The sequence below is a fragment of the Corvus cornix genome, chromosome 9 (genome assembly GCF_000738735.6).
Source record: "Corvus cornix cornix isolate S_Up_H32 chromosome 9, ASM73873v5, whole genome shotgun sequence".
Taxonomy (NCBI): Eukaryota; Metazoa; Chordata; class Aves; order Passeriformes; family Corvidae; genus Corvus; species Corvus cornix.
Window position 1 is genome coordinate 12727013 of NC_046339.1, and position 16107 is coordinate 12743119.

At 37.0% G+C, this 16107-nt stretch overlaps 1 protein-coding gene across 27 annotated transcripts in view; it reads left to right on the top strand.

The window, feature by feature from the left end:
- The window catches only part of DLG1 (discs large MAGUK scaffold protein 1), a 148692-nt gene that overhangs the window by 74804 nt on the left and 57781 nt on the right, over positions 1 to 16107 (top strand). For 17 of the 27 annotated variants that reach the window (XM_039557270.1, XM_039557272.1, XM_039557274.1 and 14 more), the window contains one exon: positions 13587 to 13679. The exons of the other annotated variants lie outside the window; for them this stretch is intronic. In XM_039557270.1, the coding sequence (XP_039413204.1) occupies positions 13587 to 13679 (93 nt within the window). The remainder of the gene's footprint in view (positions 1 to 13586; positions 13680 to 16107) is intronic. 27 annotated transcript variants of the gene reach the window in all.

Consider the following 16107-nt stretch of genomic DNA (forward strand, 5'->3'; position numbering starts at 1 on the left):
AGCAGAGTTAAATGGATTTGCAAGGAGCAGGTGGCACAAAGCTGTTACAGAGAGCGGTTCAGGAAGACCTTGACTGTCAGGTTCCGAGATGGCTTTCTGGGAAAATTAATGGGTGTATGTCTAATTCCCACTTGCCAATCTGTCAGTTTTTACTGCTCGTAAGACTCTCGACCTGTTGGGCCTTTGCTCTCATCCAGTATGGCAACATTTGTGGGTTGTGTGGAGTTCTCTTTCTTCCAGTGTAGAGGGACATGAACTATCAGAATAATTTATCCCTGTCTGTAGTGCACTGTGGTTGGTTGTTTTTGTTGTTGTGTTTTGGTTTTTTAATACATTACACTAGGAAAAAACCAAAGAACCAGAATAAATGTCTAGAGGATGTTTGGAAGCTTGGCAATAGCGCAAGTTAAATGCAGGGAATAGAATCTCAGTTTCTGGCCTTTGTGTCGCTCAGCAATGATGATCACCTGACCTAGAAATCTCCAAGTCTCCCAAGGAAACACAATCTGATAGATTCATCCCCTGAGTGATGTGTCAGTCATGAGATGATCAGAGTGGCAGGAATTAATCTTGAAATGTATCTGGAAAGGACTAGTGATTAGATTAATAGTCTCAGGGAATGTGATTAATGATACAAGTAACAGGTGAATTCCCAGCTGCTGCCCTAAGGCATGTCTGAATTAGAAAGATTCTTGTGTTTTACTTGCTATACCATCTCCTAAGCACAGTAGATACAATGCTGCCCATCTGGGAACCATAGAATCTTTTTGTGGTCTGATGAAGTTGGGAAATGGCAGGAGTGCTGGCAGGTTGGGTTTTTTCTGGTGTTAATTTTTCCACCGTACATTACTGCTGTCACTTAAATTCAAGTAATGCAGGAGTTGAAAAGCGTAATTGACAGTTGCTAATTTGGGTTTGAGCCTCAGAAACCAGCACAAAAAGATACATTTTGTTTTCTGGTTCTTGAAATTTAAAGCAATTAAGTAGTTATCTGTTTATAGCATTATCACTTGTTTTTACATATCTGTTAGTCTACTCCCTTCTTTCATAGTTTTCAGTGTTAATTTTTAACTTGTTTCACCCTATTTCTTCACCTGCTCATTTTTACCTTTGTTGCAGTGCTCAATTTTTGTCAACTTTCGTTCTTCAACTTCAGCAACCATAATCAGATGAAGCAGAATGTCCTGTAAAATACAATTTTCTACTTGCTTTTTTGCTCATTGGAAAAGAAGAACTGCCAAAGAAAACTATTGGGATGTCTGTCACACTGGTGCCCCAGTTTCAGCAGCAGCCAGAGCAGAGGGTTAGGGTAGAGTATAATCCCAGGCCAAAGAGCTGTGATACTTCCTGTGAAGCTTTCAGAGATTTCTGCCTATTCCAGTAGAGGGATTCCAAGAGCTGGAGATGACTTGTGTGTTTAATAATGCTGAGTCCATGAGTTTTCATTAACTTGGCCAGTATTCTTTTAGTGGCAAGGATTCAACAGTCAAAGAGCTGCTTTTGCTTGTTTGTAGCCTAACGAGGGGGAGGAGAGTTGGGGTTATGGGACCTGTTCTTCTGCATTATGTTCAAAGTTTTTTTAAACGCAAGACAGTGTTGGAAACAGAATTCAGGGGTTTTTTTTAAGGAAATAGCCTTTTCTTGGATGGAAGAGTCAGATTTGTCTTTTCTGTTCTATTGTTGACTCTATTTTATTTTAGTTCATTACTCTACAGAGGCAGACAGGGACTAGGCCAGCTTAGAGCAGTCTGGGAAAGGAGCAGCTTGGACACTGGACACTGGTTCCAAAGTGGAACCTCACTTGTCAAAGTCAGTCTGAAACTCAGAACTTCATTCATGGCCTCACCAGTGTTATAACAGTGTGGCTAAAGGCTGGTATCTTCTTGTTCTGAGGACAGAAAAAAGTGAGTGCTTTTTCAGTAATTGTGGTAGGTAGGTAAATAAATGCCAGCCATAACCTCACTTCTTTTTTTCTTTAAACTGTTTAAAGATTTAATTAATGTCTCTTAGCTTCTCAATGTTTTAGGACTTGAAACATTAGTAGAAATATGTTGTGCAGTGTTGTTGGTTAGAGATTATAAAAAGGAAACTGCAGAATTTTCCTTAAATAGCTGAGACTCTTGAGGGTCTGATTAATCCTGTTTTGCTTTTCCTGAATCATAAATTCAGAAATCAAAGCCCTTGTCTTAGTCCTTTCTACAGACTTTTTTTGTAGTGAAGAATTTGAAATTTCAAACGTATTATAGATTAGGCACTTTAATTGCCTTTACCAAATGGAAATAGGCAGAAATGATTGTGTAAGCTAGTATCCTGTCACAATTAGACCAAAACTTAATGGAAGTGAAGTTATAACTCCAGAAAAGCTTACATTGTTTCATATATTTTATAACAGTCTGAGAAACTTAAGCTGCTACTTGTACTATATATTGTTACCCAGGTTTTTTCAGGTCAGTATAGTTAATATTCCTTTTATCCAGTGTAAATAAGGCAAGGAAGTGCCACACAAAATGGATGTTTTGGTCTGTTTGATATCAGCGCAAAATGCTGAGTTTGTCATCCCAGCTTGCAGGGTCTCTGTGGTGTAAGAATGAATGAAATCAGCTGAGGTACCAAGCTGGTAGATGTGGGTAGCAATATAAAGCCTTCAGGACCGTAGTGAAAGTAGCAGTGTATGTTTGTGAAGAATTCAGCTTGTGTCAAGATAAAATGCTACTGCCACTGATATGAATGAAGCCTTTTGTAAATGAAGGAGTGGCTTTAGTATAACACTAATTTAAGCATAAATCAAGTAGTTAATTTTCCTTTTTTTCCTGACATTTATGTCCTGAAAGCTAATGGATTTTAATTAATGGGTTTTTATAGATTACTTTCCTGGTGTGGTTTTCTGTTTGCTGTTCACTAGTGTGAGGTAAATGATGTTCTGCTCATGTTTAGTGTTCTATGGCAAATTTATTTATTTTATAAAAATATTTTTCAACAGAGAATAGATTGTTCATAGATTAATACAGTTGTCAGTAAAATAATAAATACTTCCCTTAAAATGGGAAGCTCTAGCTCAGATTCTCTGACTTGCTTCAGATCACTTCATTACTCCTTGTTTTGAGACTGTCCTTTAAGTACTTCGAGGGCAGTGGGGTGCTATAAGTGAACCTGAATGTTTCTTACTCTAATTGTACTTTAGGTAAGATGAAGTTCACATGCAAAGTTTTCATATGTTGTGAATAATGGTTCTTGTAGATACACTCAATTAAAAAAAATCCCAACAAAAAAAACTGTTACAGAAGAGTAGTGAGATAGTTTCGACAATTAATTGCCACGTTTCTAGTATTGAGCGAGTTCCCTTTTCAGTATGACAGCTAGATAGGACTTCTTTGATATTTAAATGAATTATAAATAACAGAATGGGCATTCTGTCTAGGTTTACTCATTTTCTGAATAATTTAGAAATTATTGCAAATTATATGTTCTGAGAAACATGTAAACAGTACCTAACCTTTAATGTTGTATTTTGATTTAATAATGTTCCTAGGAGTGAACAGTTTATCACATCTCAGTTTCCTAGCACAGCATACCCTTTCTACTGTGAATATCAAAAATATTGACACCCAAGAGCTGCCATTATTTTTCTGTAATAAAGTCTTAGAATATGTTTTTTTCTTTTTCTGGGCTCTTTCTGATGCTAAAACCCTGCTTGGGCTTCTTTGTGGATGCATTAGCATTATAATGAAAGCTATTATTCTTAAGACTGATGTTTCTTTAAAGGAGCTTTCTAGGCGTTGCTTTAAGTTGCAAATTAAATGCATTAAATTCATACTCAGTAGTACTTATGAACTTAATGAGGAGCCTTGTAATTCTGTTTTGAGCTTAGAGTGTTGAGTTGCTTGGTGAATACGGATGACTAACCTGCTGCAAAGAGTTCAGTACTGGACATTTGCTTGGTATTTAAAAAACAGAAGCCACAAATTAGTTTTATTAAAACTTCTATTAACTTTCTGTGTGGATCTGGAATATGACTGAGATTAAACTCAGTTCCTGAGAGATGTGACAGGACAAATTAATTTGAGCTAAGTAAGTCTTTCTGAATACCTCACATAAGAAGTGGACAGTAAGGAAAGTCTTCAAGAGTCCAGTTTTAGGTCTTAACAGAGAGAGAACAGATTTCATTCTGTTGAGGCTGTTGTTTGTATTTGCATGAGATTCTTAGCACCTGGAAATTTTACTCATCGAACAACCATAAGATACTGTGTGGTAGCATTGATGATAATTTTGTAGGTCCAGGTTCCCCATTTCTGCTCTGTGGTGTTCATTTATCTCATACACAAAACTCTAGTTTTGCTACAGCCTACCTCAGCAATAAGAGTCTCTGTCGCTGCCTTCACTGCTTTACTTTGGCTTGGGTAACTGTGGTGCAAATTGTTCCTCACTAGGCTGTTTATGTAGATAAAGATTGCAATAAGGAATTGAAACAGTAAATAAATTTCTTATTTGTCTTCAAATCAGTTCAGGTCATTCTCACCATCTGTAATTTTACTGAAATTCTGCTGTCTTTGTTTTTACCCTTCAAAGCTATTTATTTATATTTTAAGTTCAGAGTTTTAAGTTCATTTGAGTTCATTGTAAAATGCTGTGGGGTTTGAGGAGGAAACTAGGTTAGAGAATCAATTTGTTGACTGAGTTTAAAAAAAACAAAACGAACCAACACAAAACCAAGCAACCAGATAACCCCAACCAGATAACCCCTACAAGATTTAGAATATCTTGCATGCTAATGGTGTGTCTTTAAAATAGAGTGCTCACAGAGGTAAAATTTTCAATAGCCGTGGTTCACTCTGAAAAAGGTGAGATCTAAAGTAAAGTCACAGGCACTCAGATTAGTCCTTTTAATCCACAGGCCCTGTCTGGGTATGTCTTTTCCTTTCTGGGATCCAGAAAAACTTTGATATCTTTGTTACAGAACTTACCTGAACTGATGTTACAGCTCCAAGATGAACTTGCCTGTCCTCAAATTCTCATTGTTAAACCATTGTGTACTAACTCATCCCTCTTCATGTAGGCAGACCCGGAGGTCTGGCTTCAAACTCAGCTTCTTTGTTGCTGGGCTTTCTGTCCAAACTCTCTTTGGAGAAACCTGGATATCATCCAGGTGGAGACCCAGGGGTTTTTATTCCTTCATCCTAGGGACACCATGATAATCAGTCTTTGCTCTATCATGGCAAGGTACAAGAGGAGCCCTTGAAAGGGGTAGGAGAGTTGGAAACACAAATCAGAAACCCAAAGTTATCTTTGCATCAGTGCAGAATGTTAGGAAGGCTTAATTGTAACCACCTACGGGTTGAGGCCATTCTGGTTAAGCTTATAATTTACCCTGGTCAGGTAATAGTGAGTTGTTCTTGTATTAACGGTATTGTCTTATTTGTGGGTTCTGCTTCCCGTTCAGTGTATTCAGCATATTTTGCTCTCTAGACTGGCTTACCAGTGTTGACAGGACTCCTGCCTGGCCTGAGCTAGGGCTTGTGTCTGTGCAGCTCTCAAAATTCAGATACATACAGCATATTAACCTGACTATGTTACATACTGGTTTGACGTATGAATGTTGTTTGAAATTTCAATACAATACTTCACTTGCAACATGATTACTTATGTTCAGATAGTTCTACATGTTTTTAGCTCTTGCGAAACTTGGTAATTTTTGATTTGGTTTCTTTGAAACTCAGTTGGGGCTTTAGGGCTTGTGTTATGTTTTGTTTTCAGATGCTCCTGAAAGCTAAATTTTGTTTAAAGTAGTGCAGAAATATACTCAGGAAAAATATGCATGTCTTCAAATTTATGGCTTAGCAATACAAGTCACTAACATCATGGTGCTAAGGACCTGCCAAAGCCACAGGCTGGCACTGACTTAGAGAGGAATAGGACAGAGATGGTGCATGAGTTTAGTGCTGGCCGTGTGCTCAGAGTTAGATCCTCTGGGCAACATACATGGATAGCATGGATTAGGAATGAGGATGAGTGGCAGTTGTGCTTTATTCTTATCACTGTCAGACTCCATGAAACAGCCTATAAATCCCTGAAGGTATTTTTAGATGAGTATTGACTTTTGTGATTTTGAGGAAGATGGATGCAAAGTTCCTAAAATAGCGCACACACTAGTGACATGTCCTGTGGCATTCTAGGATGTAGTTCAGAGAAAAGACACAAAACTACACTGCCAGGCCTTAAACTATATATCTCTAGAAAGAATCTATGCCTTTTAAATTCAGCTTTGTCAGTGGATATTGGATCAAAATTGTTTCTTACCACTTTTAAAGTTTTGTGCACTACTTTCAAGAAGAGATGATGAATATGGACTTGTTTTCGTCAGTCAAGTCATATTAACAGAAGTTGCTGATTTTGTAGTATCTGCTCGAAGGCAATGGGAAGGGCAAAGTACAAAATTATTTTTGGAGTATTCTTCCAGCTATTAGAATTGCTTTTTGAAGTAATGAAAGTTGGTCATCAAAGCTTTAAAAAAGACCTTTGCAGTAGACATCGTTGGTTAAATATTAGTACTATTTTCCCTTTTAACGAGTATTGTTGTTATTCAGCTGTTGAGTGGGTGGTAAAGAATGTGGAAAGAAAATGATTCTTGAAGAAAAACTACTTATAGAAGATTACTGGTACTTTAACAGATTGCTGCAAAGTGTGCACTGTGTATTTGATGCAGTAATTTAAAAGAATAAAATATTGATGAATCAGCTTTGTGTTAGCAACAAATTGTTCAGAGTTGGTATTTAATATGAAAGCACAACCTGATCCTGAACCCCCTCTGGTTATGAAAAATCACTTAGCACTTGATATTAGAGCAGAGCAGCTCATGCTAGTAATTAAAGTAGTCTGCAGAGAACATTTGCTTTCTGCAGTCAAAAGATGATCTGCCAGACCTGTGCAGCTTCAGTTACACAACTGCATTTTTTCCTTTGGGTTGTGCATATGTCCCACTCCTTTGCCAGAGTTTTTTATTCTACCAGTGTGACTCTAAGGCAGGCTCTGCCTTATCTCACATGTGAATATAATTGGGCAGACTGATCTCTATGCCTCTCAAATATCTGATTAATCTCTTTTAATAACATTCTTCTTGTCTTCTCTTCCTTTTCTTGTTGTTTTGTTTTGTTGTTATGTTTTTATTTTGTTTATACTATGATTGTTCTATATAAGCATTACTCTGCTTTGATTATGTGTACTCACTTTCTATACTTGCATAACATGAAATTTCAATGCAGCCTGAGCTTTTTCACTGGAGATTGTCGTGGCACACTATGCAGCCCTGCATGGGGTTAGGTATTTTGCCTGTACCTCTTGTTCCTTGACTGTGTTTAATGATTGGACTGTTGCTTTTGGAACTACAATTGCCTTCGAGTTTTTGTTTTCTTTTAATTATTGATACCTTACTGATATCACCTCAGGGACCAAAGGCATGACTGCCAGAAAACAAAATCACGCTATTAGCAGTTTTGTGCTGCATCATGTTCATTCTTCTGCCACTGAAGTCAAAATGTCTGAAAGCACACTGGAGATATGTGAATTCCTTTGTCTCATCTTTTGCATGGTGTCTTCCCCTTTCCTGTTTGGAGGAGAATATAGGAAGCAGACAGCTGAGTTTCCAAGAATGTAATATCCAGCCTCTCATCCCCTTGCCCTCAATTTTTTTACTTAGCACTCTTAAAAGCTAATTTATTTTTGTTTTAATCAACACACTACTTGGTCTATGTGTTTTCAGCAAAGTTGATGCCTCCAGGAATAAAATGTTCCTTTTGAATCTGGAACATCATGTATTTTAGAATTTATTATGTATGCAAGAGAAAAGCTTTATACCCTTAGCCCTTTTGCTTCTTCTTTTCTACATTTTAGTAATTAGACAATGTCATGCTGGGTACTGATATGCAAGTAAAATGGGTGGTATAAATGCATCCTGCTAAACCTCAAGCGATCTTGAATGTCTCTGGAAAAGAAATGTTTGTGGTCTACAAAAGCTGCCATTTAGCACAGTTGCCAAAGAGGATACTGATATAGGGGCTTCAACACAAGACAGCCTCCATCCAAGTAATCCCTGCAGGCTGGAGAATGTGCCTTAGAAGCTGCTCAGTATTAATGTGGACGTTTCTCAAAGGAGAAAAAGTTGTGATGTGCTGGTTTCGAACTATTTACCTTCATGCACATTCACAACGTGCTTATCATCATCTCTGCCTTTGCCCTTGAGTGTTAAAATCTAGAGGTTCTTGGGCTCTCTGGAACAGAAGAACCTGGGTGCACCTGCCCACATGTATTAGTGGGACCCAGTCCTCCAGCTCCCAAATGCTTCACAGGTCAAAGACATCCCTGCCATGTACCTGCTCAAGTCTGAGAATGTTGGTATGGCCAACACGTTTCTGGTTTCCTGTCCCTGGCCAGAAACATTTCTGTCTCTGCATTATGAATATTGCATTAATGATATGTTCTGCAGCTCTTGATTACATCCATTCTGGACAGAAGATGAGACATGGCAGCTCTTGGTGATTAGAGGAGCATCTGTCAGTACCTATTTATCTCTTAATATTCATGCTATAAATAACTGGAAATGTTTGTACTTAGGTCTGTATGTTTATTCCTTTATTCTGTGTGTAAAAATTCTGCTGACTCATAATTTAAATACTCACATTTGCTGTAGGAAGGTGTAATGTGAGACAGAGAATAACCACGTTTTAATGCTGTGAACTGATGAAATCTCTCCATCTTATCTAAATACAGTACAGCTGACCTAATCAAGTTGTGTTTCCTATGGGGCTGGTGTCCTTCATTCTCATCATATCCAGCACCAGATATTCACATCCACAGCATATTCCTAGAACAGACCCACTGGGCAAGAGGCAGATGGTGCACGCTGTGCAAATGCTGGTTGTGTGTCCCTGCTGAGAAGACACTGGCCACTGATTCGAGCCCACTTCTTTCCTCTGTAAGGCTGGGAATATGGGTGTCTGTATTTAGCTGTCCATTTTCATATAGATGCTGGGAAATGACCTTTGACCCTTACCTTTTTTTAGAATTTAAAATAGGCTGGTAAAGTTAAATACTCAACAACGTCTTTAAATCAAGCTAGTTCCTCTTTTTGTATTTTTGGGGGGGAATGGGGGAAGGACTCATTTTGGAGCTTTTTTTGTTTTGAATATTGGAATAAAAATGTAATATAGAGATCATGCATCCTTGGCATTAAAAATTGAATTAATAATAAAACACTCATGTTCATTTAAATGCCTTAAATTTTTAAAAAATATTTTATTTTAAACAGTGTGTGCCTTAAAGTTGTGGTTTCATGGTGCTGCTGTATTTCATGGGAATGCAACGCTTAAAATTATTAACACAACGTAATTCTTCTTAGTATGGTATTAACAAATTTATTTTCTTTGAAATTTTAATGTTGAAATCTTGTACAATGTATCTGCTCATTCGCAATTAATATACTTTCCATCGTGAACTTCTTGTAAATTCATTAATTTTCTGCCCCCGTGAAGCATTCAGAAAAGCAGAAGAATTAAAAAATTTTCTAGATGTAAACCTTGAAGAAATTTTGAGGTGGTAAAATGGAGAAAAATTAAGGGATAGTAGGAGCTTATGGGAGAAATAACCTTTTGTAGCTTCTTTATAATAGTCAGATGACTTTTGCCCTCTATTCAATAATTTGTGCATTGCATTGATTATTTATGCCCAGCAAATTGACTGTTGTGTGGTGGTTCAATGGTGCTCTTTAAATAGAGTGAGAGAACACACAACATGCAGACCTAGCTAATGTAGAGCATGTAGGGTTTCTTCCTATGACCATAACCTAGAAAACATATTTTTAACTTCCTCAGGAAGAAATATTTTCATTTATTTTTCTTCCATAGTTTGGTTGGGTGGTTTTGGTTTGGTGGGTTTTTTTGGTTGCGGTTTTTTTTTTGTTTGGTTTTTTTTCCAAAAAGTACTATTAGTGTTGCGACTTTGATGACTACTCATGGTGGTGAAATGGGAACGCTCAAGCGCTCTGATTTAACGAGGAACCCAAGAATGGAAATACGTCAAAATCCTCATATGCAGCCAAAGCAGCTGCTCCGGCACCCACAGTGGGCACCGAGCACTCGGGCACCTTTCAGTTCCTCCACGCTGCCAGTGTCTGCCAAACACAGAGGGAAATTTGTAAACCTACGTGACAGTGTAAAAAAGAGCCCTACAAAAAGCACAGCAAAAGTAAAAGCTGCTAGTGGTTGGGTGTCTGATGGCTCGTGCTCTAATTGCTCTTTAGGAAAGGTAGGTGTTGCACTACGTGTTTAGAGATGTGCATTTTGGATGAAAACTGTAGGAAATGTGTTGCATTTTTTTTCTTTCTGTAGTTTTATCCCTGCTGTTTCTAATGACTTCCTTACTTAATTTTCCTTTGTATTTTATGGCTAGAAATCAAAGTAGCAATTATTGAAATCAGATTAGCAAAGGAATAAATGCTCTTATGTTTTCCAATGAAGGTCGCTGTGCTGTATACAACATGGGGGTTTACAGTAATTTCTTCAAACGAGGAAAGTTTGGTTTGCTTGATTTTTGTTCTCCAAAGTGCATCTTTCCATAGTTTCCTAAGAACAGTGTTGTAGAATTTGCTGGCTTAGTCGGTCTCCTTGAGGATGTGTATGGTGCTCTGATTTAGTTACAGATTAGCTGGTATTTTCTCACAGATGGACTTACTGTGTGTGGGTTAAACATGAGAAAATGGGTGAAATTACTTTTCACAACATCTGGATGTAGTGTTAGATTTGGAGGCACTCAGTTGATCACTTAAAGGCATTGTTATCGTAGCTGTTGTAAACATACCACTTAAATGATTTTTTAATATAAATTTTAAAGTCCATCTTTAAATAAAGATTTACCACTTTGATAAATATAAAGTAACTTTTTTTTTATACTGTTGTAACAGAATGACTTTTCATTGTAGGTGTTAGCACATTTATTTTGGCTGGCAGATCTGTTCAAGTGAGTTATAGTTCAAGTTGTGCATTCCTACATGTAATAATGTATCATAATTGTGTACTGCAGTTCAAACATATTCAAAAGAAGGTTTTAATTGACCTGCTACTTTCTTTCTATTTTATATTGGTTTGCGTCTGTTTAAACCACGATCATCAAATGCTTTAGTCGGACATTTTTATTGAAAGTTATTTTGAGAGTAAGCTTTTATGTGTCAGAATAGTTCAGTGTATGTTTGGAGAATTCCTAAAAATTACAAATGCTTCTTGAAAATTCCTGGAAAGTAGAGCATTGAGATGATACTCTGGGAGCTTATTCAGGTGCTGTCACAGGTACCTGTATTGTATAATTATTTGCAGACTGATTGTGTATTTTAATAAAATCAAATCAGTGTTCTTCTGTTATAAGGAAGTTCCAGGTCTTCTTTATCTAATGAGTGAAAATCTTTTAATTTCTTGTATTGTCCTTCCTTGTGATAGACACAGTGCCTGCATCAGTTTAATGTATTCTATGAAACATTTAACTGAAGACAGTCTTGCCTTCATTTGGATTTGCATATCCTTTGAAAGTGGTTGCCAGTGTTGCTGCCTCTTTCCTCATCCACATGGTAGTGGAGAAGGCTCTACAGGAACACTGCCAGGATGCTTGGAGGAGCAGTGGATCCTAAACCAACAGCACAAAGGGAAAATACAAAGACAGCATGAATAACTTATGAGGCTGGACCCTGGAAGAATTAAAAGTCATGAACAAAGTCAGTTTTAAAATAATAAGGATAAAATTTGGAACTGGTTGAGAGGATTTTTGAAGCACTTTGGGATGAGAAACCCATAGAGAGGAGAGAGTTAGGAATTGGGGAAAGAAAGGAAGCAGGAAAATAAAGCTGACATTTGGTGCAAAGAGAGGGGTGCAGGTCGTTTGGCCCATAAGGAAATCCATTGCAACAATGGTAATTTTTTTATCTGGTCGAAGGTCAAGGAAGTAAATGGTCAGGATCTCAGAACAACTTCCATTTGACCTTTCGTATTGCAGGAGTGTAACTGTGAAGCCAATGCTTAGCTTTTCAGCCTTAATGTTGTGTTGTATTTTGGTATGTAGTATGTGTATATCTGAAATTTTGGTTAATAGGATTTTTAGTGTGTACCTACATGGAAAGCCACTTACTTTGGAACAAGGCAGACTTGAAGGGGTGGCTTATTTTTTGCATGTGTAGGGCTGTGTGATTGCTTGAGCTGTTTACTTTGATCTGTCCTCTAAAGGCTGTGGTGTTCTTTCAGTAGCCACATGTTTATTGCACTGAGCATTTCCTGCATCCTTTGCAAAAGCTATATTAATATTTTTCTAGACCAATTTAGATTCTCCCCTACCTTCATCTTTGAAACACTTGAAATGTTGTGCTTTAGTCCATAGATGTAAGAGTGCTTTAATTAGGTTTGCCTCTCAAGATATCAAATATATTTTGTTCTTGCATCTTTCAGTAATTGCAATGTGTTTCACCAGCTTTCATTTTGGGTGGATTGACTTTGAGCTTAAACAACCCTGTAGAAATACCATCTGTACATTTATTATGTGTTGCTGTTCTTGGACTGCTACAGGTTTCTTCATTATTTGCTATTGCTCTTTAATTTGGTGGCTGCTGTTGATGTATGCTGCTTTGTATTTTAAAATACCTCAAACTTTTAAAACGTGTTTCATACTGTTATGTTCTGGGGGTTTTGTTCACTTTCAGCATCTAGTATTTTCTTTTGTCATTATGCTCATTATTTTTAAAGATCACAAGAACATCTTGGAACAACTAAATTGCAAGAACTTTGATCTGCTGTTCAGCTTGTAATTTTGATGATAGTTGCCAGCAGTTTATGTTGCTGACAGCATGTTGACAACCAGTATGTGAACATCTCAAAAATATTTGAGTCAACGTTTTGCTCAAAATGCTGTTTGGAATCTTATTTCCTAGCAGCTTAAGTGTCAGTAGGTTTCCTGGTTATTATTTTAATGAAGATTCCTAAGACCAAAATTCTCCTAGTCTGCAGATGTTTGGTAAACCTGTGTGAAGATCTTTGAGAGGTAAATTGGATCTGTTTTAGGACCTTCCACCCATTTGACTAAAAGGTTTTCTTTGATTTTTGTGAAGTTTAGAAACCTTAAGGTACTTCTGATTTTTCCTTATCAAAGAGGATTATTAACTTTACTGAGTGCTATTAACTTCAGCCTATGTTCCCTGCTTTTGCACTCTGTTGTACATTGGTGAAGGGATTCTGTTGTGAAACCAGCCCACAAAAAGCCTGAGTCTGTTCATTGATCTGGGCAGGTTTTTTGTCAGACCCCAAAGTCTCAGTGCTGCAGGAGTGAGTGCCTTGGTGTGAATAATCCACCTGGACACGTCCAGCTTCTTTGGGTTCCTTGCCATCAGTGCAGTGCTGGGGATGTGCTGCCATGTACAGTGTGGGTCAAGGGAACTGTCTGAGTTGTAGAGTCTCCAAATCCATGTGCTAGTTCATTGTTGTTTAAGCTGTTAAATTTGAATTTTGTTTGTTTTAAACTGTTTTTCTAGTTTTCATTATTTTTGACATTTTGTTGGTGATTTTTAGCCCACAGAAGCTGTTCCTTCCTCTTCTCCCATTGTCCCTGTGATCCCTGTCCCACCAGTCCCTGCTGAGACGATCCCATCCACCATACCACAGGTTTTTATTCCGTTTTGTTTTGTTCTGTTAAATTTGTTCAACTTTTATTTATTTTGTTGCTTTGTTGAAATATGCCTTTTGCTACTCCACACTCAGGTTGGAGGCGAGCTGTTAAATACACTAGAATTTCACCCTAACTTTTGTTCATTTTATGACAGCTTTTAGTCCATTTAAATATTTATATTTTCATATGGAAGTAATTAGTAAGTTGTGAAAGAACTAAAGAAAAAAACACCCAAAAGAATGGAAAGAGGCAATAGGATATTTTGTGTTCACATAACAACTTTAGAGCCATTTCACCCTTACTAAAGTGTTATTGCTTGATTTATTTATAAATGCTTAATACATGTCTTTCTTCAGTTGCACTTGCATGGTGTTTCTCATGTTCTCCACCCATTTGTTGGTATTACTGTTTCAGGGGGCATTTAGAGTGCAAAAGGGATCTTTTTACCTCTCCATTCCTAACATATTTGACTCATAAAATGTGTTTCCCTTCTGGGCCTTTATCCTTTAGGTCCCATAATGTCAACACACCCCCCAAAACAAAAACCAAACTCTACCAAGACAAATGAAGGCAGTAAACATGAGTTAATGTTAATATTTCCCAAGTGACTTGGAATATGTGACCACAGCATGGCAAGCTGTGGAGCAATCTAGGATAGGCAGCAATTACATTTTTGCATATAGATTGGCATTCTGCTTTTAGTTTTTTGTAACTTTACTGTAACTTTCAGAGCAGAAATCTGAAATGATGAGTGCACACCTTCTGAAAAGATGGGTCAGTTTTTGGAGTCATTTGGTGACAGATATTTATTAACTTTAAAAGGAAGTTAAGCTATCCAGAACATTACTTGAAAGTTTTTGTAGTATACATGTCAGTATTTTTTTCTTAAGTTTTACTTTCAAGCTACTTGACTAAACTTGCAACAGGAGGTAATTATTGTCTTTGCTGAGTTTTTAATTTTTGCATAATCCATAATTAACAAAAATTTTTGCTGCTTTATTTTAATTGTGACATTAATAACTAGTGCTTAATGTCTTTACTGCATGAAGTGTACCCATGCTTCTATTGAGGGAATTGCTGGGTGAGAAAGGCTTTTGATGGCATTTTGACAGTCAAATGTCTCATCCTTTTTGTTTCCTTTTACTTTTAATTGTCTGCTCTGTTAACTTGTGTAGATCCCACCTGATTTTAGTACTTACTAAATGACACAGGCTTAATTTCTGACACTTGATAGCAGACTGATGGCTCCTATGTAATGATGGTAGATTATTCATATCAGCCTTTTGAAAGGCACTTCTGAGTCATCACTTCCTAGATTTGGGAGTTTTTAAAAATCACAAAATCTTCAGAAGTATGTTGCTGTCATAGTAATGAAACAAAAATGCAGAATATGAATAGGTTAGTACAATGAGTTTAATACTTGCTTCTTTTGCAGCCTCTTAAACTATCCCTAAATTTATTTACACACACACATGTACCTAGGAGATGAAAAAATGCCTTAAATGTTTTAAATTTAAAGAGAATGTATTTTTATATGTATTAAAACCCTCTCAGATTCATTAAAGCAATAAGGAGATTAACTTTGTTTAGTGCCACTGAACTTAATAATCAGCAGTATTTGGAGTCTGCACACTGTTTCTTTTATGTTCTTAGAGCAGGCTAGATGCTGCCTATTTTAAAGGCAGATAATTGATGGATAAATCAGAAATCTCTTTTTTTGGAAATATTTTAGAGAAATTCCATCAGTTCCTATGGATTTTCTTTCAGTTGAACCACATTTTTCACAGAAAAATTTTCAGTGGTGTGAGAGACTAGAAGCGTAAACTTACTCTACTGGTTCCTAAATTGTAAAAATGCTAATACTGTTTCAGATTTCTGTGGCAATAATCTGACTTCTTATGTCCTGTTAATCCTTAACAATTTTCTGATGGAAGCATGTGGTGCTGTGTGGTAAATCAATGTTTGCTGTGGGTTTGCTTTTGCAAGTCAGTTTTGTAGGTCCTTTCTTCCTTAAGTTGCATTCTGCAGGTTTCCGTTTTGCAGTTTGCAAAGGGGGGTGGTGACTGTTCCTGATGGGAAGAAATGGAAATCAAATCCACCAAAAATTGTTTTTGAGATACTGACTGGTAAAACAACCTCTGTGTATCATACCACAAGTACTAGGGTAATTGGCATCATGTCAAATGGTAGCATTACTCAGGTTTTCTTTTGAAAAACAAGACAATAAATGTCAGAACTTAGATATTAAATATGGTCTCAGTCTTCCCTAACAGTGTGGTTTTGTGTTAGGGAAGCAGTTTGCTCAGGATAGTAACAAGTGTTTCAGGAGGTCAATTTTGAGATTCTCAAGGTGAGGCTGCCTTTTAACAGAACTCTGAGAAAGTCAGCAAGTTAAATATTGTAAAATTCTCGTTAATATTGCAT